This window comes from Citrus clementina, unplaced genomic scaffold (assembly GCF_000493195.1).
Source record: "Citrus clementina cultivar Clemenules unplaced genomic scaffold, Citrus_clementina_v1.0 scaffold_4, whole genome shotgun sequence".
NCBI classification, from domain to species: domain Eukaryota; kingdom Viridiplantae; phylum Streptophyta; class Magnoliopsida; order Sapindales; family Rutaceae; genus Citrus; species Citrus x clementina.
This window is the reverse complement of record NW_006262274.1, coordinates 17,797,711-17,821,692: the sequence shown is the minus strand read 5'-3', so window position 1 is coordinate 17,821,692 and position 23,982 is coordinate 17,797,711. Positions and strand designations below refer to the sequence as shown.

At 33.7% G+C, this 23,982-nt stretch overlaps 3 protein-coding genes across 4 annotated transcripts; 2 read left to right on the top strand and 1 right to left on the bottom strand.

Moving 5' to 3' along the window:
* Positions 1-7,760: 7,760 nt before the first annotated feature.
* LOC112099158 lies at positions 7,761-11,702 on the bottom strand. Its single transcript, XM_024186269.1, has 10 exons — positions 11,694-11,702; positions 10,714-11,421; positions 10,144-10,608; positions 9,428-9,685; positions 8,958-9,343; positions 8,771-8,855; positions 8,598-8,693; positions 8,388-8,519; positions 7,999-8,261; positions 7,761-7,914 (listed from the first exon to the last, which is right to left on the bottom strand). The coding sequence occupies exons 1-10, from the start codon at positions 11,700-11,702 to the stop codon at positions 7,761-7,763; spliced, it is 2,556 nt and encodes an 851-aa protein (XP_024042037.1).
* Positions 11,703-13,297: 1,595 nt separating this feature from the next.
* LOC18045307 (probable tocopherol O-methyltransferase, chloroplastic) lies at positions 13,298-16,071 on the top strand. The gene is made up of 6 exons (XM_006437354.2): positions 13,298-13,725; positions 14,063-14,232; positions 14,690-14,794; positions 14,926-15,129; positions 15,387-15,489; positions 15,777-16,071. The coding sequence occupies exons 1-6, from the start codon at positions 13,389-13,391 to the stop codon at positions 15,878-15,880; spliced, it is 1,023 nt and encodes a 340-aa protein (XP_006437417.1). The 5' UTR covers positions 13,298-13,388; the 3' UTR covers positions 15,881-16,071.
* A 1,955-nt stretch (positions 16,072-18,026) lies between these two features.
* Positions 18,027-22,477, top strand: LOC18045306. 2 transcript variants are annotated; one of them, XM_024185946.1, is made up of 4 exons: positions 18,027-18,294; positions 20,300-20,540; positions 20,626-20,730; positions 21,271-22,477. In XM_024185946.1, exons 2-4 carry the CDS (start codon positions 20,354-20,356, stop codon positions 22,008-22,010), a joined length of 1,032 nt encoding a protein of 343 aa, XP_024041714.1. In that variant the 5' UTR covers positions 18,027-18,294; positions 20,300-20,353; the 3' UTR covers positions 22,011-22,477. The 2 variants fall into 2 exon arrangements, with proteins under 2 accessions (XP_024041714.1, XP_006437416.1); XM_006437353.2 differs by having other exon boundaries at positions 20,266-20,540.
* Positions 22,478-23,982: the final 1,505 nt, after the last annotated feature.

The following is a 23,982-nucleotide window of genomic DNA, read 5'->3' as shown; positions in this document are numbered from 1 at the left end:
GGTTAATAGTCATACGCCTTCCCCACCCCCCCATTTCTGATATATATTTGGAGCACGAATGTAGTTTATTTATTTCCTTAAATGGCTCATTGTTGACTCCAAGCCAAAACTGCATAAGCCAGTTGAGCAGATTATCGTGAGCAAAAAGGCGGATGGGCACGGCTATTAACTATTACCAAAAGTCACGATCTCACAAGCTGGGCCAGGCAGATTACTTTATGTTCACCGACGTTATACGTGTGATTTTGCCATGCCAGCTCTGCCGCTGATAATTATTTACAGCCATTTCAAAACATTCTTCACAAAATTAAAAAAAAAAAATCTTATACGGGGGGAACATTGTTGTTGGGCATTTTGGGGATTTGGGCCAAGTTTTTCGGTTTTAGCCTTAAATAATCCATTATCGTTTTTATAGTGAACTAGCATTTACATTATTTCCTTTTGATGCCATGGCGTGGGTCCGTATCTGTGGGGCACAGATTTCCACGTGCCCACTCCTTACAGCTTGAAAATTTTGTTTTGCTCTAATCTTATAAATCGGACTTGGGAGTTGTGTGATGTGTCCTTCCGATAATCTATTATAAGTTTGCATTATTTTGACTTTGTCCTTCACAGCATCTCTCTCTGCGTATCACTAATATGAAAGGTTCAAAACCCCAAATAAATATGGGCCCAAATAAAAACTTTTTACATGAAATAACTCATGTTTGTCCCTTATGAGAATTACTTAAATATTTAGAATTTTAAGTCAAGTATTTAAATACAAAATATAATAAAGTACCGATGGTGTGATTTTATAAAGAAAAACCTAAATTCATTCTATAAAAAAAGAAGATCTAAATCTATTATTTAGAAGGAACGACTTAATGGTGCGTTTACTTATCGGATTGGGAAATCAGAATCCGGAATCGAAATGATTGATGATGTTTACTTCACAAATATAGAGCAGGAATCGGAATGATGGGGCCCACCACTATTTGGGAATGAGGAATGAGAGATTGATTCTATGGGGAGGTGGAAATGAGTCTCCCATTCCTAAGATTGACCATTTTACCCTCCTCCAAAATAAAAAATGCCCACTTTGTCCTCTTTTATAATTAATTAATATAATATTATAATTAATTAATTAATTAATATATTATGATTAATTAATAAATATATTATTAACTATAATTATTAAAAATTATAGTTATTGAATAAATAATCACATTAATTAATTTATTATTATTATTGTTGTTATTTTAATTAATTAATTAATTAATGTACTAATATAATAATTATTAATATAATTAATTTATATATTATTATTAATGAATTAATATAATTATTACTATTAATTAATATATTATTGTTTCTTGAATAAATAATCACAATAATTAATATTAACAATAATAATAATTAATTAATATACTATTATAATAATAATTATTATTATTATTAATTCATATATTATTATTAATTAAATAATATATTTATTACTAATAATTAATATATTAATATATTATTAACAATAATTATTAATAATTATAATTTTTGAATAAATAATCACAATAATTAATATATTATTTTAATTAAGTAATTAATATTAATATTATTAGTTAATACAATAATTTTTATTATAGTTATTATAATTAATTAAAAAAATTTACAATTAATTAATAATTATTATGACAATAATTCATTAAGTACTTTTTAGTAATTTGTTACAATTTAATTCATTCTGATTCTGATTCCAAGACAAAGTAAACACATTAATAGCAATCTAGCTCATTCCGATTTCGATTCCTACAGTTTAAGTAAACAACTTATTTTGATTCACATTCCCTATTCCCATTTCAGCTCATTTTCATTCCTGTCAATTCCGATTCCAGCTCATTCCGATTCCAATTTAGTAAACGCAGCATAAGTTTATTCCTTATAAAGAATGATATAAATATTTAAAAAATATTCTTAACTCAAATGCCCAAAGAATGAGTTTTGACAAAGTGTCAAAGACATAATTCGATAAAGAAGGACCTATGTCTATTCTTTGCAAAAAATGACAAATGTCTATTTTTTATAAAGAACGATTGTAAGTTCATTCTTTACAAAAAAAAAATGATTTAAGCACTCACAAAAAAGAGTATGCCTAAAAGCAAATATACATTCTACGAAAATGCACATATCAAGAAATATAAGATTAACATAATGAGATTACGGGCAAACAAACATTCTACGGAATGAGCCTATGAGCTAAATAAACATTTTATAGCATGCGCCTACGAAAAAAAGAACATTTCATGGAATAAGCATGTGGGATAGCAAACGTTCCTTAGAATAAGTCCACGGGCTAACAAATATTCTATGAAATGAGCTTATGACATAGCAAACATTTTACAAAATGAGACTACAAGCTAACAAACATTATACAGAATACACTATGGGCAAAACTTTTTAAAATTAGCTTACAAACAAATGGGTTTGAGTTTAAATTCGACACTTACGTTGGTTTCTCACAAAATCAAGACAAGTCTCCACATAAAACTTGTCATGAACAAGTCTTGAACACATATTGATAGATGTCCTCGTGCATGGGTTTTGTGGACAAATGTCACAATGATAATGCTATATGCCATAATAACTCTTCCACCTTATACTTCAAGTTGCCTATATAAAGGCCAAGCATCCCACATTTAAAGATAAGATGAAAAATATATAATATGAGTACAAAAACTTGTCCATCTCGCTCTAGATTTTTTATCTCTAAAAATGAAGTGAAAAAATGACTTGAACGTTGAACGGTTATCATCGGCATGCCACAATTTTTTTTTTATAAAATAATTAATCATAAAAGACACATGATTTGAGGCACTTGACAAAAAAAAAAGTCACAAAGCTTGATTCAAAAGAAAGTTCGGAATACAAAGCAAAAAATTACATAAACAAATTTATATATATATGTATATATATATAAATTCAGGTCTTGTTTAGTATTATAGTTAAACAATTATATAATTTATAAGTTATAATATTAAAATGTATAATAAAACACTAGAGCGTGTTTATATCATGCTTTAATCCAGAGCTCTTAATATCTAAAAATGAAATATGATTATTGTTTGTTATTCAAGTAATTGTTCGTAAACGAATGAATGATGATAATAAGTTGATAACTATGAAGGGTACATTTGTCCACATTGGTGATTCTGAATTCTGTTTAAATTTTCTACGAAACTGGAAGAGTCACCACATTTGCGATAGTTGTACGCGCTTTACAGTGTGTGCCCACCGCTCGCACTTGGGGTTTTTAATTAAATATGCCTTAAAAGTAGGGTATTTAGTTAAATATACCCCATACTTGAAAATTATCTAAATATGCCTTTGTATGTGGTACATTGTCTAAAATGTCCCTAAAGAAAAATATAAAACACACACAATTCACAACACTCTTTACTTCACTCTTTAACTCCACACAACAAAAACTCACACTACACTCAAAATCGGAAATCACTCACAAACAGCTAATGCACTGAGATTTTTGTTTGCAGCTGGGTGTATTATTCATCCCATGAATAAGGTATTTGAAACTTTTTATTTTTTATTTTGAGCTATCTATTCAATTTGTTGACATTATATTATTTTTAGGGTTTTGTTTGGTTTGTGATAAACACTAAAGTAACTCATATTTTCATTGCATTTGCATCATATGACTGTTATTTGATGGATTTTATAACTACATTTGTTAAAACCTGAAGTTGTTGTCAAATTTTTTTTCTGCACCCGACATACACGACAGCTGTCGTGTATGTATGTATTTACGCGACTGTAGTCGTGAAAATGTGCAAAAAAAATTCAATTATTATGACACCTTATCATTCTATTGGTTCAAAAAATATATATTTTTCACTATATATATCATTTTACTATTACTGGACTATAGTCGTGTGTGTTAATAAGTTACACGACTACTAGTGTGTACGTATAAATTTACATACTATAATTGTATATATATGTAAAATGTTCCAATTGGTATGAGATCCCAACATTTTTTTAAAGAAGAAATACGTCCTTTGATTATTTACTGAGTCATGTATTTTTGCAACTTACACGACTTCTGTCATGTATGTATAAATTTACACGACAACAATCGTGCAAGTTTGAAAGATATAGTAGTTGTTATGACACTTAGCATTCTGTTAGTACAAAGATTACAGTTATATTTTATTAAATACATCATCTGACTGTTTACAGAACTATAGTTGTGTATTTTAGCAAGTTACACAACTATTGTCGTGTAAACTATCAATTACACGACGTCAGTTGTGTAAATAGGCAGACAGATCCACACTCCATTATAAATCTTGTTTGATTTTATTTTTATATTTGTTGTATAATCAACTGTTGTATTATTACAGGAAATGACTTCAGTACGTGTGCCTATTATGTTTTGTGGTGAATGGATTGAGCAAAACGACCATTATAGGTTTAATGGTACGGAGGCAAGAGGGATCATGGTGCCTCGTTCTACAACGTATGCACAATTGATAGAAAAAGTATCTCGGGTTATTTGTATTGATATTTCTGAATTTGATATTGAAATGAAGTTCAAGCTCAAAACATTCGATCCAATGCCGCCCGTCCCAATTATGAATGATGATGATGTAGATTATTTTCTAGAGGAAACAATTAGTGGAGCTGAGTTGAAGATTCCTCTTTGCATTACCTACCAAAGAAAACAGATTTTGGTTACCCCTATTACTCATGTGGACCCTAATTTCGGGCCAGATAGATGTCCAGAAGAACATGTTGAGCCATATGTTGAAGGTGAATGTTTAAGTCCAAATAATTTTGTTGCTGAAGATCAGTCAATATTCGAATTTGTTCCTGAAACACAACCTAATGATAGAAGGTCAAATGAGGAAAATGTGAATGTTATTGTTCATGATGATGTTGATGGGATAACAGTTAGTGATCCAACACTAGGGAATGTAGCACATTCCAATAATAGATATATGCCTAGAGTTAATTTGTTTACATGCAGCAGTTCATTCGACACTGATAACTCACATTCTAATACTATTAACTTGCCATCTACGGAAATTGTTGGTGATAGTGATTGGTTAATGGGAAAAAAATTGTTTAGTTCGAAAGAAGAGTTGCAACAAGTGCTTTTTATGGAAGCTCTAAGGAAAAATTTTGAGTTTAAAACCTTCAAGTCGGGGAAGAATATTCTTGTTGTTAAGTGTGTTGACGATACTTGTAAGTGGCGACTTCGTGCTCTGAAGTTTGGGAGTTTGAATATGTTTAAAATCACAAAGTACTATAGTGTCCATAGTTGTGCACTTGATGTCCGTAAGAGAGATCATCGTCATGCTTCATTTAAACTTATCGGACATAAGATTTGTCATAAGTTTGATGGTGCTTCATCCTCATATAGGCCTGGTGATATCAAAGAAGATTTTCAGAAACAGTTTGGGTATGAAATAAGTTATCACAAGGCATGGAAAGCAAGAGAATATGCAATGGAGAAAGTTAGAGGCACGCCTGAGGATTCATTCAAGTTACTCCCTTTATACATGGAAATGTTAAAGAAGAAAAATTCGGGCACCTGCACGTTTCTTGAAGTTGACAATGCAAATAACTTTAAATATTTTTTTATGGCAATTGGGGGTTGTATACATGGATTTATTTCATCAATAAGGCCAGTCATTGCAATTGATGGCACGTTCTTGAAGGGAAAATTTAAAGGAACTTTGTTCATTGCGACAGCACTTGATGGTAACAATCAACTTTATCCTGTTGCATTTGGTGTTGGTGACAGTGAGAATGATGCATCATGGGGATGGTTTCTAATGAAGTTAAAAGTAGCAATAGGTGAAGTTTCTAATTTGGTTTTCATTTCTGATAGGCACCCAAGTATCCAAAAGAATGTTAACATCGCATTCCCAAATGCTGCATATGGTATTTGTACGCACCATTTAAAGCAAAACTTACGAGCTAAGTTTAAAGAAATCGAGGTAGGTGCAATTGTTGAACTAGCTGCAAAAGCTTATCGACCACAACATTTTAATTACTTTATGAATGAGATACAAAAGGTCGATGAAAGAGTTGTTAAATATCTTCAAGATGCAGGGTATGAGAAGTGGGCTCGTTGTCATTTTGATGGGTTGCGTTATAGTATTATGACAACAAACATAGCAGAATCCATGAATTCTGTTCTTAAAAACCCCCGACAGTTGCCCATTCACAAGTTATTGGATTCGATCATTGATAAGCTACGGGAGTGGTTTTGTGATAGGCGAGAAGAGGCAGTTAATTGTCATACTCGACTTACAAAATGGGCTGAAAAGGAGTTGTTAACAAAATCTGAGAATTCTCGTACATATAAAGTGGTGACACTAAATATGTATGAGTTTATTGTTAAAGATGGTGACCTTAATGGTCATGTCAACATTCTTGACAAGACATGCAGTTGTCGGGAATTTCAACTCGATCAACTACCTTGTGAATATGCATTAGCTGTTTGTAGGTATCGAGAAACATTGTCTGTATATGACATGTGTTCTCGTTACTATTCCAGTGAAGCATGGGTTGCAGCATACGCAGAAACAATATATCCTGTTGGCACAGAAGAAGAATGGGAGGTTTTAGAAGAAGTGCAAAGTAATGAGGTTTTGCCCCCTGTGGAAAAACGGAAAAAGGGTCGGCCACAAAAAATTAGGATACCATCACAAGGCGAAGAGAAGTTGCGCCGTAAGTGTGGTAGGTGTGGTTCTCGAGGACATAATCGACTGACTTGCAGTGCACCAATCCCACTGTCTAACAATGAGCCCGTAGTTAGACCAAATGAAACATAAACAAGCACATGTACTACTATGAACCTTATATACTTGTTATTTTTTGTTGTTTTTATTTTTTTAATATCTTTCATATTTAGTGATAAATTTCTACCTTTTTGTTTCGCAGATGAATAACCGTGTTTGTGTGGCTTTATAAGAATAAGTATTGAAGGGAGGTGACCAGATGCTTATAAAATATGGACCGCGTTTTTGGGTTGAATATGCCAAAAAATTATGATGAATGTTAAACAACTTCTATTGTATTACGACTTATTTATGTAGTTAGTGTCATTTATTTGAAGTTTGATATGTTTAAAATCTATATTGATTGTGTCATTAATATAATTAATGATTGAAAAGAGTTTTTATTCTGTGCACATACCCGAGTACAATCATGTATTTTGGCTATTACAGAACTGGTCATATTTATTTCTAAATACTCGACTACAGTCGTGTATCTGTGCAAATACCCGACTGCAGTCGTGTATTTTGTCACAGAGAGCTTGTCATGTTGATTTCTAAATACCCGATTGTAGTCGTGTATCTGTGCAAATACCCGACTGCAGTCGAGTATTTTGTCACAGAGAGCTTGTCATGTTGATTTCTAAATACCCGACTGTAGTCGTGTATCTGTGCAAATACCCGACTGCAGTCGAGTATTTTGTCACAGAGAGCTTGTCATGTTGATTTCTAAATACCCGATAGCAGTCGTGTATCTGTACATAAACTCGACTGCAGTCGTGTATTTTCTTACAGTGTATTCCCTGTGCATATATGGCAATCCTGTTATATATCACATAGATTGTACAAACTATCTTATCTATCATTAATATAATTAATAAAGAAATAAAATATATTAATGTTGTCAATTGTCTTTAATGACATCAGATATCAACAACATCCTCGTCATAACTATTACATTTCATAGTCCAAAAAATGACACTACAAAGTTTTTTTCCATGACCTATGCCTAAATAATTTTACAGCCAAGGCTTGTCGAAATTGTGTAACATGATCTTGTTGGCAATATGAATTGACATCAAGTCCATAGGCTAGGACCTCCAAGTACCGCAACAAAAATGCTCCACAATCGCCACTAAAAAAATTCATATAAATCAATTGTTAAAAAGAAATCATTCTTATTATTATGTTCAAAACACATTATATATATAGTACATACCCTGATTTTTGTTGCGGGATGTCACGCACTCGCACGATGGGCCAAGGAATTTTTGATATAACCTCACTACAATTTGGATGTGTTTCGTGATATTCTATCTTTTGAAGTACTAGAGGTATCATGTCTGCAACAGGCAGCAATTGTCTCACCAAAACTGAATCCTTTGTTAAATCTATCATAGAGTCATAAATAGAAATCTTGCCCCCAAGTATATCCACCACACCGAGAACCCAATGATCATTCATGAATATTGGCAAATACACCTACGAAATACAGACAATATTCTTAACAAGTAACGGCAAATATATCTACGAAATGCAGTAACTGTTTGTATCTACTTGCAGTGCATATGATAATGTGTTTAACTAAACATAAAATGTGAAACTTACAGTGGAAACATTTTTCCAAGGAGTGGCACAATCCAACTTTGCACCATTAGCATAATCAATGCAGTAACAATCCTTTTCCCACACCCTATCTGGGTCTCCCAGATACACCTTGTGTCTGTCTCTCAAATTATTCTAGAAAATTTAACAATAATATATTAGCTGTTATTATTCTAAGAAGTTAAGGAGTAGGCTACAGAAAAATGACTATACCAGAAAATTACTGTCCATAATGGCACAAGCTTGTCCATTCCGAGTCGGAGCCTTGGATATTTCTTTCCTTAAGTAGTAGCAGCCAATGTCGATGTGCTAAACATAAAGGGTGAAATAAGTAAAAAAAATTACAAATATTTATCGTAATAATCACAACAAATTTTATGACTTACGAGATTAGATAGCCACATGTCCGGTGTGTATAATTTACGGAAAAATTCACGGTTAACCTCCATAAGAGTCAAATCAATATATTTACTGCATATAATCAATTATAAAGTTAGTAAAACTATTAAATAAACATACAGTATAATTATCTGGAGTTAAAAAAAATTAATATCATAATATAAGATAACTCACGGCTCTGTTTTATCATTTTTATTGTTCATCCATCGCTGCAGCTCCAATAACTCCTCTTCGAGTATAAGGGGACACACTTCGAAGCTCTTTGTCTCTTGAGGATGCACCTCAACATCTGTCGTCTCTCGCGGCTTCTTTAAAGGATTAGTGTACGGTGTCCGTAAATAAGTGGAAGTTTTCATATCCTTTCTCTTCCGTAAATTGTACACAAATCTACAATCTTTTTCTTGCGTTGAGACGATAATAGGATCCCCCTCTGTACCATGCGAATCATCTGGCGTCATCATGTCTGTAGCCCTTTCTGTACTACAAATATTGACAAGCGTCTCCAAAGATTGTTGCATAGGTGACTGACCCGATGCGACGTCCATGGGATCGTTCATAGGCTGTAGACATAACAACCAAATTGTTAGCTAATTAAATAAACATATATATTAAATGAAAAATATTAATATTTTTATATATCAAACCTTAAAATCAACCCCCTGAGGTTCTGAGGTTGAAGACTCCTCAAGTAACTGAATAAGCCTACTCAATTTATTGTCGATCACGTTAATATGATCGATTTTCCCCTCAATGTTATCAATCTTTGTGTCCATATTCTTCATGGTATTTTCCATCTTGGCAATATTTTCTTCAATGTTTTGAATGCGACAACCAAGATGAGTAACCTTTTCCTCGAGAATAGAACCATCAAACGCACGGGAGGCATGTTGAGATGGACTACCCTGACATGTATAAAAAGTTTCAAAATATTATATTAGCCTTGATGTAGTCGTGTACAGTCATGTAAGGTATCCATTACACAACCACAGTCGAGTGAAGTATTTATTACCCGACTGTGGTCGTGTATAGTAGAAAATGAAGTAGTGTATCAAAAATATTGAAGCAAATATATATTTTCGAGGACTGAGAAATACAAATAACCATAAACTAAAATCATTTGACTCAATAGAAAATGAAACAAATATTACAACAACAAAGCAATCAAATCAAAAGTTCCAAAGTCGATGCTCATAAATAGGCTGCAACTTAGTATTTTGTTTACTAAGTAATGAACTTATTGGATAATAAATAAGTTAGTATCGCAGTATTTTGTTACTTACTCCCTTCATAACAGATATGCATAAATAGTAAACAATTTATGGCATAAATTACAGCATAGTTTAATAGAACAGTGACTTACCTTTTTTTTTATGACCTCAGCTGGTATTGATGTTGATTTATTTAAATGTTCTGGAGGCAATGTTCTTGGACCACTGGAGGTGGGTGCACCATCTGAATCACTATCATCAGGAAAACCATCAAAACTATTTAACTCACTATCATGTGATTCATTATCTTCATGTGAAGGATTTTCTTCTGCATGACTATCTGACTCAATAGCATTATCATTCTCTTCACCGATCTCTTCAAACCACTCATCTTCACTAAAATAGCTCATGTAATGCTTATTTGCCTCGACATCTCCGGTAGCATGTAATTTTTCTATGAAAACCATCCTGGAGGCTTTTTTATTCAATACATTCATTTGAATCTCTTCAAACTCTTTAGGCTTTGTTGATTTCCATCTCAAAATCCTTGGAAATAAATCACCATAACGCTTTGCACATTTATCACCGATGACGGAAACTGCTTCATATGCCCACACCTGTATAATCATTGACACAATTTATTTTCAGCAAAAAAATTGGTAAATTCTAAATAGAAAGATAATACTCAATAAGCGATTAATAAATTAGTTTAGTTTTGTTACCATAAAAGCATGAGGGAAACCATGTACACTATACGTTGCTCCCTTGTATTTAGAATCCGCAGTTGACTTCTTCTTAGGCTTCGCCACACGCTCTGCAACGCCTTTTCTCAAACTATCAATGGTCATCTTGAAAGAAATGCGTCCCCAAGGAAATTCATTAAACTCGGTAAAATTGTCCACAAGGAGTACATTAGTTTCATTTATATGATTTCTATTCTCCTTTCCAAGTAACACGGACTCAACAAAATACAACATGGCTAGCTTGACCATTTTCATGTCATCAGTTGACTTAGCCTGCAAGAACTTTGTACGAAGTTCTTGTGTTGTGATTGCACAATTTCCATCTAGGAACTCATCAACTATTGTGTAATCATCATCATTATTTTCAGTATCGGGCTCATACGATGGACTGCAATCTAAGCCTGTCACCAAGGCAAACTCCTCCAATGAAAATCGAATATTTTTTCGTCCGATCCTAAACCACATTGCATTTTCATCTGATTTTACTTCTCTCAATAATATGCTGTGGAGTAACTGAGCAGAAAACTTTAACTCTTTCACATCCAAAAAATGACCGAAACAAGAACGCCTGAAAATATTTTTCTGCGCCTCAGAGAGTTTATCTTTAATGTCCTTCACTGCCTGTAGTGATGATCGATTTGAAATCTTTGCTTTGAAGTATTCAGATTCCTTGATCTTCGGTTCCATCTGCATAAATACAAAAACATTTATCAATCAATATATAAAATGATTGAAAAGTTACATAATAATATATTTTAAACCAATCATAAAAATTACACGACATACTAGTCGAGTAAATCATTCATTACACGACTACAGTCGAGTAAATCATTCATTACACGACTACAGTCGAGTAAATCATTCATTACACGACTACAGTCGAGTAAAACATGCATTGATCTACAGTCTACTATATAAACTATAGATTTTTTGTAACATTGGAAATACAGTGTTCATACCCAACGCATGTCCAGTGAAGAATTCTTTACAAACTACAGTCCAGTAAAGAACTAATTATGCGAATATAGTGGAGTAAAATGTTCATACCCGACTGCTGTCGAGTAAAGTATTCATCACACAACAACAGTCATGTAAAGAATTCTTTACTCGACAGCAGTTGTGTATGAAATTCTTTACTCGACAGGTAAAGAAATTCTTTACACGACAGCAGTTGTGTAAAGAATTCTTTACACGACTTCGGGGTAAAAGTTAGGTAAATAAATGCTTTACACAACTGCATTGGAGAATTCTTTACACGACTCCATAGTAAAAGTCATGTAAATAAATGCTTTACACAACTGCATTGGAGAATTCTTTACACGACTCCATAGTAAAAGTCATGTAAAGAAATTCTTTACACAACTGCATTGGAGGTTAGATTATAATAACTAAAAAAAGGAAATTGAGCTGCAAATCACAACCATAGACTACACATAGTAGAATACAATTAATTAAACGAAATCAATAAAAAAATATAAACAAATTAATTGGTGAGATGTATCAACAGTGAACTGTTCAACTCCTGAATCAACTTTAGTTATGGCTATTTTATGTGATTTCAGCATTGAAGTATTTGCAGGTACTATACAGAGGCATCTCAGTTCTCATATTGTGATTTCAACATTGAAGTACTTCCCAATTTCAAAATACTGGTAACAGAAACACATTTTGGCAGTAAAACATTTTTCCTGACAAATTTGTAAACCACAAGTTATTCCTCTTTTTCTCTTTTCTAATCTAACATTATTAATCAAACAAACTGCAATTAATTTGTTCAATGACTTTATCACAGCTTCGTGAACTAATTTCAAGACAACTCCTAGTCTTAGTTCTCAACTATAAGTATTGAAGTTGGGTTGATTATTTCTCGATAGAAATGACACCAAATTCGAAATTGATGTGCATTTTATATGTGTAATTTGCCCAAAAAGAATTAAAGATTCAAGAACCTTGCAAGGAGAGAAAGTTGCTGTGTGTGCAAATGTGGTCCACTTAAATAAAAATGAAATTATGGAGACGAACAAAACAACAAAATGTACACGTTGCCATCTGCATTCACTCAAAACTCAATTCGCTTAACCGGGCCATATACTCCTCATGGATGGAAAGTAAAATCTTAGTCCCACCTAACATTTCCACAGATATTAAATTGATAAATTACCTTCAATTTTTCTCGTTTTACTTATTTTGCCGCGTTTCGATGAGAGTGCAGAAGAGTTGTTGTAAAATGGAAGATGAGACGCTGAAGGAGAGTGGGGGAATTGCAGCTACTGGTTTGCACAAAAGCACCGTCGATTTACTTGTTTTGCTGCGTTTCGGCTAGAGCGTGTAGAAGAATTGTTGTAAAATTACAGATATTTGTAAAATGGAGAAAGAGAAATTCAGAAGAAGGGTTGAAGGAGACGTTGTTCTGTTCGTGAGAGAATTGGGGGTTTTGTTAATTGGTTGTGGTAGTTTGGTTGATTTAGGTTTTTCATTAGGTTAATTTCGTAACTGCACATAAAAAAAAGCATATACAGATAATTTTTAAGTATGGGGGTATTTTTAGACAAATACCCTATTTTTGGGGTATACCACAGACAAATCCCTGCTCGCACTTCTTCATTCTTTCTGGAAGAAAAAAAGAAAAAAGGCTCTCCGACATCCAATCAGAAATGTCCGCGTGTCTCCGCCCTTCCCTCCTCCCAGCCCCTCCTCCGGCTCCTACGTGGCGAAGTTCCCTGCTTTTTGGAGTGAGCTCTTTCTCGAGGAAGCTAATAACTCGAGCGTCATCTACGACGTCGACGACGACGATGAGTGACGCTGCCGCACGTGAGCTGAAAGAAGGAATAGCTGAGTTCTACGACGAGTCGTCTAGTCTTTGGGAAGACATTTGGGGCGACCACATGCACCACGGATTCTACGAGCCGGATTCCTCCGTCTCCGTCTCCGACCACCGCGCCGCCCAGGTCCGCATGATCGAAGAGACGCTCCGTTTCGCCGGCGTTTCCGGTCAGTGATGTAGCTTCTTTCTCACTCTGTATATATCAGCCTATGATAATAACTACAGTAACAATAATAAGAATGGGTTAATAATAACAACAACAACAATGATAATATAAAATAAGAACGATGTGAAATTAAATTATTAACAAAATTATTATTTTCGACACAATCTCCAACCCTATTCTTTTTTTTTTTTTTTTAACTTGCAGAATAGCTTTGATAATTGAACTGTAAAATTCTCTATTTTCATTTATGTTACTGTGTTTTCGTGTTGGTGAATATTTTTTTGACAACTGATTTATTTATTTATTTATTATTTTTTTAATATGTGAATTGGGTTCAGAGGACCCAACGAAGAGGCCAAAGAATGTTGTGGATGTTGGCTGTGGGATAGGAGGCAGCTCTAGATACTTGGCTAAGAAATTTGGCGCTAAATGCCAAGGCATCACTCTCAGTCCCGTCCAAGCACAGAGGGCTAATGCCCTTGCTGCTGCTCGAGGCTTAGCCGATAAGGTTGGTCCAATTTTTTTGGTTTCTTAAATTTCAAGCTTTGCATTCGTTCATCATCATTGAAGGAAATTACAAGTTTCTCATATTAGTTCACAACACTCCTCCGCTTTCCTGAGCTCCCTAGGACAGTCAAATTATATTTGATGAATTAATGGGGGTTCCTGACATTAATATATTTGCTGAAGTGATACCTTAACATCTTGCCCATATTTCTTATTTTCAAATAGAATAAAAGCCTCCCGTGTTCTTTAATTTATCATAAATGAGGTGTTTAGTTGTTTTGTATCTTTTCCAGTCATTATTTATTTGTTTTTAATTGCACTCTGTTGATATCTTTTACGGATCCAGTTGGTGAACATAGTTCTTATCTCTGCGCGAGCCAATGTTCAGAAGGACTGGCTTCCTTTTATGTTGCCGTAAAAGGAGTAGTGTTAGAAATGACAATGTGAAATGTCTGCAGGTTTCCTTTCAAGTTGGAGATGCTTTGCAGCAACCGTTTCCTGATGGGCAATTTGATCTAGTTTGGTCCATGGAGAGTGGAGAACACATGCCTGACAAATCAAAGGTTTTTTCTTCCTCTAAATTCTTCAGATTCAATTGAGGTCCATTTCTTTTAGTTTCACTTGTTCATCCTATAGGATAATGGCATGTATTCCTGAATGTTCTCATTGTTACTTAACTCCTTCAAACTGGCAGTTTGTCAGTGAGCTGGCTCGAGTTACTGCCCCAGCAGGTACTATAATAATAGTAACATGGTGCCATAGGGATCTTGCACCTTCCGAAGAGTCTTTGCAGCCATGGGAGCAAGAGCTCTTGAAAAAGATATGTGATGCTTATTACCTGCCAGCTTGGTGCTCTACTGCTGATTATGTCAAATTACTTCAGTCCCTTTCCCTTGAGGTAAAAACTTCATGTTCATATTGTTAAGCTTGAACATTTTTAAAGCAGAGTGAAACATTTGTTTTATTGTTTGATTTAATAGATTGAGTTATTTATTGTCTGAGAAAAATACCCACTTGAAAATTGGTATCTTCATTTTTACGTACTGATCAATATTTAAAGTCGGGAGTTAATTTGTCAATTTTCATCTTGGTGTATAAATAGCTTGATTTTTGGGCGACATAACTAATTGTGGAATTTGCAAACTGCTGTGGCAGGATATAAAGGCAGAGGATTGGTCTCAGAATGTTGCACCATTCTGGCCAGCAGTGATACGCTCAGCATTGACATGGAAGGGCTTCACATCACTGCTGCGAACTGGTAAGCTTAGCATTCTTTGCTGCGGGAACCTATATGTGATTTCATATAATTACCTTGATATTTTTGCAAAAAGGCTGAACATTACTTTATGGATAAGCTAGAAATCTTTACACGCAGAAAGGTTTTATTTTGCAATCATATAGAGGAAGTTTTTCCCAATGCACTAAGTGGAAGTTGATTTGATGATAAAGCTATTGGTTTACTTAAGGAAAGATTCTGATTGCTATCAGTACAAACTTGGCTTTTTCTCCATTTTGTTGATATGGGTTGAATGCCATGTTAATCAGGATTAAAAACCATAAAAGGAGCATTGGCAATGCCATTGATGATCGAAGGATACCAGAAGAATCTTATTAAATTCGCCATCATTACATGTCGAAAGCCTCGTTAACTGATGGAGGCATGAATGCTGCAGCGATAAGCGGGACTTAGCAGCAATATGAATTGTATTTCCCACACACACAAATTTACATTTTTTGTTTTTCTTTACTTTTCTTTTGTGGATTCCTTGAAGTGAATAAGGGATAGCAGAGAAACCATCCAACATAGAAATTGTAGCCTGCTTGGCATTTTCACAGACAATTATTCACTGTTTGTTTTGCTTGAGATTGTCATAATTATTCATAAACATTATTATTATGTGTCCGTGATGAGGACATTGTTTAGTAGCACACTTTTCAGAAAAGCATCCATCGGGACCCTTCCTGAAAATGTAATGTAATAGTGTTTATAACAAATCGGTTCAACTAATCAATATCAACTAATTATCGAAGGTTCAACTAACCGTGTATTAAAACTTGCCTTGTCGAGTCCCTATGTTACAATTAATGTAACATACACACTCAACAACAACCACATAAATGATGGGCCCATATAATTTGTGTGGTTGTTGTTGAGTGTGTATGTTACATTAATTGTAAGATAGCATTTGCCTATTAAAGCCCAAATCAATAGCAAGCAATCCTTATCATTTTATTACTCAAACCATGTATATTATTAGGGTGTTATAACCTAAAAGTTACAGTTACTGTAGAACTAAAATCTAAAAGTTATAGTTACTATAGAAATAAAAAAAGTTGTATCGATGAAAAAAATAGATAGTATGCAATAAATATTACTTTTAAATAAAAATGATATTATAGGTTTTTTTTATCATACAAATATGAGATCAAATCAATTTATCTTTTAAGGCACAATATCTAGTGTTGGGATGACAAAATATTAGGCTACTAAAATGTCTTAATTTCACATTCTATATCTTCTTATTATGTTTTAATAATTTTTTTTAGGTTAGATTAGGTTTTAAAAGTTGGGCTTAAAGGATTTAAAATTTGAAGCATCTGTTATAGGTGGGTTAAACTATGTTAAAAGGTGTATCTAATATATTTATTAGAGTAATGACATAGTCATGAACTCTTGTACAAATTTATTTTATACAAACTGATGTGGTATGATAAAATTGGTTGAATTAAATATCTCTTGGGTTACATTATTTATTTTTATTATTTTATGTTTTTATTCAACCAATGAATTAATGTTACATCAATTTGTACAAGAGTTTGTGACTGTATCATCACTCTATATATTAATAGTTTTCTAATCACGGATCCTCGACTTTAATAAAGTCAGGGATTAGTTAAAAGAAAAAAAATTAAATTTTAATATACTACATGACAAAATGCAGTGCATTGGAGCATGTGTTTATTTTGTCTTTTAGCTAATCTCTGATTTATTAAATCAGGAATCATTGATTGAAAACTATTCATATATGAGAAATTTTAAAATATCTCATATGTATTACAACTAATTGATGTATGACTGATATATGTAGTTAAATTTAATACAACTACCACTTACATGATGATTTTTCAAAATAAATATATATATGTTATGACATTATTTGCTTGTTGTATAACTGACATGGTACCTTAGATTTCTAAAATTTCTTCATATATATATATATATATATATATATATATATATATTAAGCTTTCGAGCCAAGCTCTGTCTTTTTAGGTGAAGCTCAAGTCTAGCCTTAGTGTTTAGAAAATATATTTGGGTTGGACTAAGTTCGGTAATGTTTATTGAACACTTTAATATTATAACTTTTAAATTATAATTGCATAATCTTGATACATAACGGGGCCTTTATTCAATGCTCTTAACGAAGTTAAGGAATGCGTTAGTAATGATCAACCAAACACGTCCTCAACATGATTCTTATGTTCAGAGCATATGAGTAAACACTATTCTTTTTACTTTTTTTTTCTTTTAATTATTATTTTTTTCTTTTCTTAAAGCAGCCAAATCTTACTGCCCTGTTGTTGGCAAATACTTTCCCTTTTTTGATATTTGCTAAAAAAGGAATAAAGAAAAATTCTTTAGAGGAGACAATAGACCAAAATTACATCTAGGGCATATGTTTAACACGTGTTCAACTGACGTGGCGGCAAAAAATAAATTATTTTGTAGAGATATTATTGGATTAATATATTTTATTTTCCACGAAGAAAATTATAAAAATAAAAACTCACAGCTAAAAGCTTTAAAACCGCCATTTCATCAAAACCCTCTTCTCTCCTGGCTTCGCTTGTCTCAGGTGTTATTTTTTCTGAGTGATTCTTTATTGTCTTTTTTAAAGAGACAAAGGCAAAGGAAAGAGACACAGAGTTTTAGAGGGAGGAAATGAGGCCGTTTTAGAGAGAGGGAGAGAGAGCGCGCGCAAAAACGACATCGTAACCGAGTTTAAGGAGAGAAAGAGAGTGAGAGAGAGAGGCAGAATCCAATTCCTGAGTATTGAATGAGGTTTGTTTTTTCTTTACTTTTCTAAACGCTTTCTTTGTTCTCATCGATATCCATCCCTCGTTGTTTTCGTTTTATTTCGATTCTTTTTGAGGGTTCGGTGATTAGGTTTTTGTCTTTTTATTACTGATTGTTGTGTTTAGTGTTTATGTGATATAACGAGTGATTTTGTTCGACAATGATTTGGTTTTGTTGAGTAATTTTTAAGTTACTAATACGCTGAGGCAAGATTAAAGGTGTCATATTGTTGATCGATTTTGTGTAACTAGCCAGGAAATCGTATTGATTAGAGCAATTAAGATTCTCAGATGAATAATTATGGTTTAATAACAATTAATTCCTTTTTTATAGAAAATAATTATTATGACAGTAGTAACAATAGACTTTAGATTGTATCGTGGGCTTTATTTGCATTTCCCTTGGAACCGTTCTTGTTCTGGAATCTTCTATGTGGTATTAACTTTTTAGGTGGATTCACTTTTTGAATGCGTTGAGCTGTTATTATTGGGGAGGCAATCGTTTTGATGTGGAATCAAATGTAATCTCATAGTCTCATTTTATGCTTATTATGGATATGTTTAGGTAACGGATAATCAAAGGCCTTGCAAAATTGTTGTCAGATAACACGTTTTTCCCTCTAGATAGTTGTTTTTGATATGTAAGGCTGCATGTGAAGCGATAGAACTCCTCTTTATTTTCAATTAACTAGTGCTTGAATATTTTGTTTGATTTCTAATTGCCTGATTGGTGGTTTGGGTAGAAAATTAACTATAACAATTGTTTTTCCATGAGAATTTAATGTGAATGTTCTTGTGGGAAGATGTACAATAAGCAGACTTCTGTGGCAGTTAAATTACTTCATATATAATTGTGTTAATTGGGGGACCCCTAGATTTCTGTTGGCTACCCATGACTGTTTACCGTTTGTTCCTGGCCATGGTTTGTAGGAATTTTGGGGAAGACCCCAAATTTTTTCATAAGGGAAAGTAAGGGATTAGATAAAGGTGTTAATTTTTTTGAGGTCTATTTTGTTTGCTTGCAGTTGGAAAATTGAATTCGAGCTTCAACTCTGAATTCATTGTTTGCATTTTACAAATGAATTTGGGTTTTTATCTAAATTGCTATCTGCTGGGCATTTTTAACTTCATTTCAAATGAAAATTAATTATTAGAATTTGAAATGTTATGGCTTTAATATTCCACAGCTCTTCCTCTAACCCTTTTGTCTTCATCGTTTTAAACATTCCATAACTCATTTGGTTATATCTTTAGAATGTTCAATGCCAAGACAGGCTCTCTGTTACCTGGTTAACAGTATTTTGGGCCTAATGTAGATCGAAAACATATGAAAGCTTGGTCTGGTTTTACTGTATCTAGTTATTAATGTGGACAAAAACATGAATCTATGGAGAATATTTTTATTTTCTTTTGTTACCGGTGAACAAAAAAAATAAACTTTTTATTAACTTTGGATTTTCAGTCTGGTTGCACGTTGAAAATTTCTTTCCAAATAGAACTTTTTTCATATTCCTGATCACTCTACAACTTGAGATACGCAAAGGTGCAAGTTTCAATGTCTAGTATGCCTTCAACTTCTTGTCGAGAATGCGCTTATAGTTTTAGACATGGATAACCAAAGCAACAATGATAGAAATATACAATCCTTAAATTACGTGATGTATGTTAAAAGATATGGAGTCAGAAAGGTTATAGTGACATGAACACATTGCTATAGGATAAATGTATCAATATTTAGTTATTGACTGGCTTGTATCTGCCACATATTTGTTTTTTGTGTGTGTATCCTGAACATGATGTAGACAGTCTTAATCATGGGCCAAAATATCAAAAATCATTTTAATGTTTATAATAGATTCAACAATGAAAAGAACCCCCTTGATTCTTTTTTCCCCTCTTGAAAAGAAGTTGGAGATAGGTTAAATGTGTAATTTCATCTAATTTGTCTGTCATATAGATAGCAATGGAAATTTGGTGCGTTGTCGGTGTAGGTCATATTTGGATTATTCAGAAATTTTCACTTCAACATTTTGCTCGATCTTAAAATGATACCAAGAACTGATGGGGCATCTAGGGGCCAGAGGACCAAGCATATACAGGGTGAGGGGCCGAATTGGATTCTTATTGCTGGTGGTGCCTTATTAAGTACGTTATCAATTCGCCTCGGTTATAAGCTGAAGCAGACATTTGACTCAAGGCAACAACAGGCAAATGCTAATAATGCTCTGAAAGGTCTTGGAAGATAATGTTTATTGCATCAAGAAGTTGTATGTAATATAATTTTTTTTTTTAACATTTATACGTTGTGTACATGCAGGAAATGGAACACATTCTGGCAGGAGGAGGTCACCTGCTCGCCATTTGCAAACAAACATGTATTCCTTTACGCAAGACAACGGCAGTTGCTTCAACTGCGTTTCAGGTGTGAAATTCCTTCTGTGTTTTATTGTAGTTTGAACTGTATATTGATTAAAGGTTGCTGGTATCAAGCACAGCAAATGTTAGTGCTCCTGCAATAGCTTTTTTGACATATTGATAGTTCTTTTTTTTTGTCCCACTTAATTACTTTTTGGCGGGGGGGTGTGAATGCAAGGTCCAGATAATTCTTAGTCAGGAGGTTACTGGCTGTTCTAAGAATTCAGCTTTGTGTTGACAGTAAGTGCTTTTTTTTTTTTTTTCCGGAAAGTTTGTAACGGATGATTTTTCCAAGTGAGGACATGATTTTTCCGGAAAGTTTTGAGCTCTGCTCTCTTACTGTACTCATCGTGATTTTAGCTAATACAGAATGATATGCTTTTTCCTGCTAGAATTTCTTGTGTGTGATAAGTTGGCTGTTGCTATGCCAGTTGTTTCCCCTGCTTAATTTGGCATTACTTTACAGAACTCCTTTGTTAAGATAATACATATTTGTTGTTCTTATAATATTTTATTTAGTTTTATATGATATTTGGTTTTGCAACAGGAAATGAAGGCATGGTGGAGATGAAGCACCCGCCAAACGGCCCGCTTCTGTCTGAAACTGACGTTCCTCTTGCACTTGTGACAGTTCCTGCCCCAGAATTTGGCAAGGAGAATGGGGTTTTGTGGGCGTCATCTCCTGATCGTCTTGAGGTGCCTCCAAAGCCGTTTCATCATTCAAACTGCTCTGATTCACCATGTGTCTCAGAATCTGGCTCCGATATCTTCAGCAAACGAGAAGTTATATGCAAGCTAAGGCAGCAGTTGAAGAGGAGAGATGATATGATACTTGAGATGCAAGACCAAATTGTTGAGTTGCAGAACTCTCTTAATGCTCAGCTTGAGCACTCTACTCATTTGCAGTCACAGCTTGATGCTGCAAACAAAGACTTGTTTGATTCTGAGAGAGAAGTCCAGAGGCTGAGGAAAGCTATTGCAGATCATTGTGTGGGACATGTGGGTACCAACGACAAGCCCCTGACTCACGCAATTTGGCCAACTGAGGCAAGAAATGGCCTTGCAAATGGGTACATCGATGGTGAGAATAATCACGATAATCTGGAAAAGGGTAGGGGAGATGGGGGAAAAATTGAGATGCTTAGGAAGGAAGTCGGCGAATTGAAGGAAGTGATAGACGGGAAAGACTACTTGTTGCAGAGCTACAAGGAGCAGAAGACAGAGTTGTCGATGAAAGTCAAGGAGCTGCAGCAGAGACTGGATTCCCAGCTTCCCAATATTTTGTAGTTACAATTTAGGTTTTTGTGTATTCTTTGTTTCCTTTGTTCCCCCATCCCCCCCTTTTTTTTTTTTTTGGGTGGTGGTTTAGGATGTGGTTTGGTGATTTTTTAGGAGAAAAATAGTCTAGGAGAAGCTTTTGTTTCCGATTTCGTTTGTCACTGCTGTTGGTTAAGATTTGAGTTGGATGCTATGTTCTATGCTTGTGATGATGGTGTGTGCATATGAGTGATAAGAGGACGGTGAGGCAAAAGCTAAAGGGAAGAGGGTGGTTGCCTATTAGCATTGGGTTTTGAATTGCAATCTCTTGGGGCAAATGGCTGCTCTCGTTTGTCCTTTCACAAATTTTTTGAAGCTTTCGCTAAGGTTGGCTTGTTATTTTCATTTCCCTTTATTTTTTTTCCTCTGATCTTTTAGTGATATAAATGGCAGCTTCATTCACCAAAGATGAGATACAAAATGATGGTGATTTGTTACTTCTTTCAATGTTATATCACTTTACAAACCTGTATAGTAGCCCATATCAGAAAACAGATGCTTCCAATGGATAAAGTGAAGTATTTTCCAAATGTCAATTACAGTTCGAAATTTTCAGAATTTTCAGATTTGCAATTGATGTTCGTAACACTTTACTTCTAACCCTCAAAATTGAGATCAATTGTGCTCTTAGTTCTGAGGCACGGCCAATTGAACAAGTTGATACCTACAGCTCTACCCTTTCCCTTGTAACTGTTGTATTGTGTGATCCCTTTAAATTTGGCAATACATTTCCCATCTTTTAAATTTCGCACGGTAGGTTTTTTTTTTAATCTTTTAAAATTATACATATATTTAATCTTTAATAGAAAATTTGGTTTGCACATATTTTGGATATTACGAACAACTTGGATGGTAAAAAATTGGGAGCTCATGACATGCTATAGTTTGTATGAAAATTACTCTTGACCTCAGTAACTGCTTCACAATTACGATTCGTATGGTTCACAATGCTGCTCGACAGTATTAATCAAATTTAAGTTCTGTAATTTGAGAAATTTGATCGATGGTATGCTGTAATTTGAGACAAAAAATTAATGTTTTTGAGTAATGTGATGGTTAGAAATTTTGTATAAACTAATATGAAAATGATCTTATTGATTGGATGACAATATAAAATTAAAAAAAAAATTATGCAAGATAAGTAATTTTCATTCAACTAATATGTGATGTTACATCAATTTGTACAAAAAAATTTGTGATTGTATCATTGCTCTCAAGATTTTATGCAAATTGTTCGTAAAGAGGTAATCATTTTAATAAATGCAATAACTTGACCATCACTTTGAGAAGAAGAAAATATATATAGTGAAGTTACACAAGACTTGTGTAACAATTTAGTTGTGTAACAACTCAGTTATGGATCCGCCTATGTTGCAACAGTTATACAGTGGCCCAACTTTTGTCTTTTATGATTTAACTACTGTCAAATTTACTTCAGCACCTTGTTCTCTTTTCATTCACAATTTGTTTATAAATCTTAGATGGACAGAATTATCCTTCCTAACAAATGTTGAAGAAAATTGATGAGGTGTAGAGTTCAAGTACTTTTGTGCTCATGAAAAGCCACGGCAACAATGGAAGGGTAACGACTTTAGCAAACAAAGTCCACTGTTGTCGAGGTAGGGAGAAAGAGATTGGATAAGTGGAATTTGATGGGTAGACTTTGGAATAAAGCTAGCTCTTTGGTAGTGCGGCTTTTTTGAGGCTAGAAATAATTTATGTTAAGAAACATGAAGTGGGTTTATTGATGTTAGTTTGAACCTCAAGATCATGTTTTTTTTTTTTTTTTGGGATTTTGCTGATTTTGGATCGAAAAATACAATAGTATCTTCTTTTTCTTTTTAGGAATTTTGTTGATTTTGGATCCGAAAGCATAATAGTATCTTATTCTTCTTCTTTTTGTGGGTTTTGTATTTTAATTTTGAAAGTAAAATAATATTTT

Bases quoted from the DNA above. Each gene is read 5' to 3' on its own strand.
- LOC112099158 (XM_024186269.1), bottom strand. The intron at 8,520-8,597 runs GTATAGTCATTT...TAAATTTTCTAG, and splicing joins TTATGGACAGTAATTTTCTG to AATAATTTGAGAGACAGACA. The intron at 7,915-7,998 runs GTATGTACTATA...GAATTTTTTTAG, and splicing joins ATCCCGCAACAAAAATCAGG to TGGCGATTGTGGAGCATTTT.
- LOC18045307 (XM_006437354.2), top strand. From the start codon at position 13,389: ATGTCCGCGTGTCTCCGCCCTTCCCTCCTCCCAGCCCCTCCTCCGGCT. The intron at 13,726-14,062 runs GTCAGTGATGTA...AATTGGGTTCAG, and splicing joins CCGTTTCGCCGGCGTTTCCG to AGGACCCAACGAAGAGGCCA. The intron at 15,130-15,386 runs GTAAAAACTTCA...CTGCTGTGGCAG, and splicing joins TTCAGTCCCTTTCCCTTGAG to GATATAAAGGCAGAGGATTG.
- LOC18045306 (XM_024185946.1), top strand. From the start codon at position 20,354: ATGATACCAAGAACTGATGGGGCATCTAGGGGCCAGAGGACCAAGCAT. The intron at 20,541-20,625 runs GTCTTGGAAGAT...GTGTACATGCAG, and splicing joins TGCTAATAATGCTCTGAAAG to GAAATGGAACACATTCTGGC. The intron at 20,731-21,270 runs GTGTGAAATTCC...GTTTTGCAACAG, and splicing joins TTGCTTCAACTGCGTTTCAG to GAAATGAAGGCATGGTGGAG.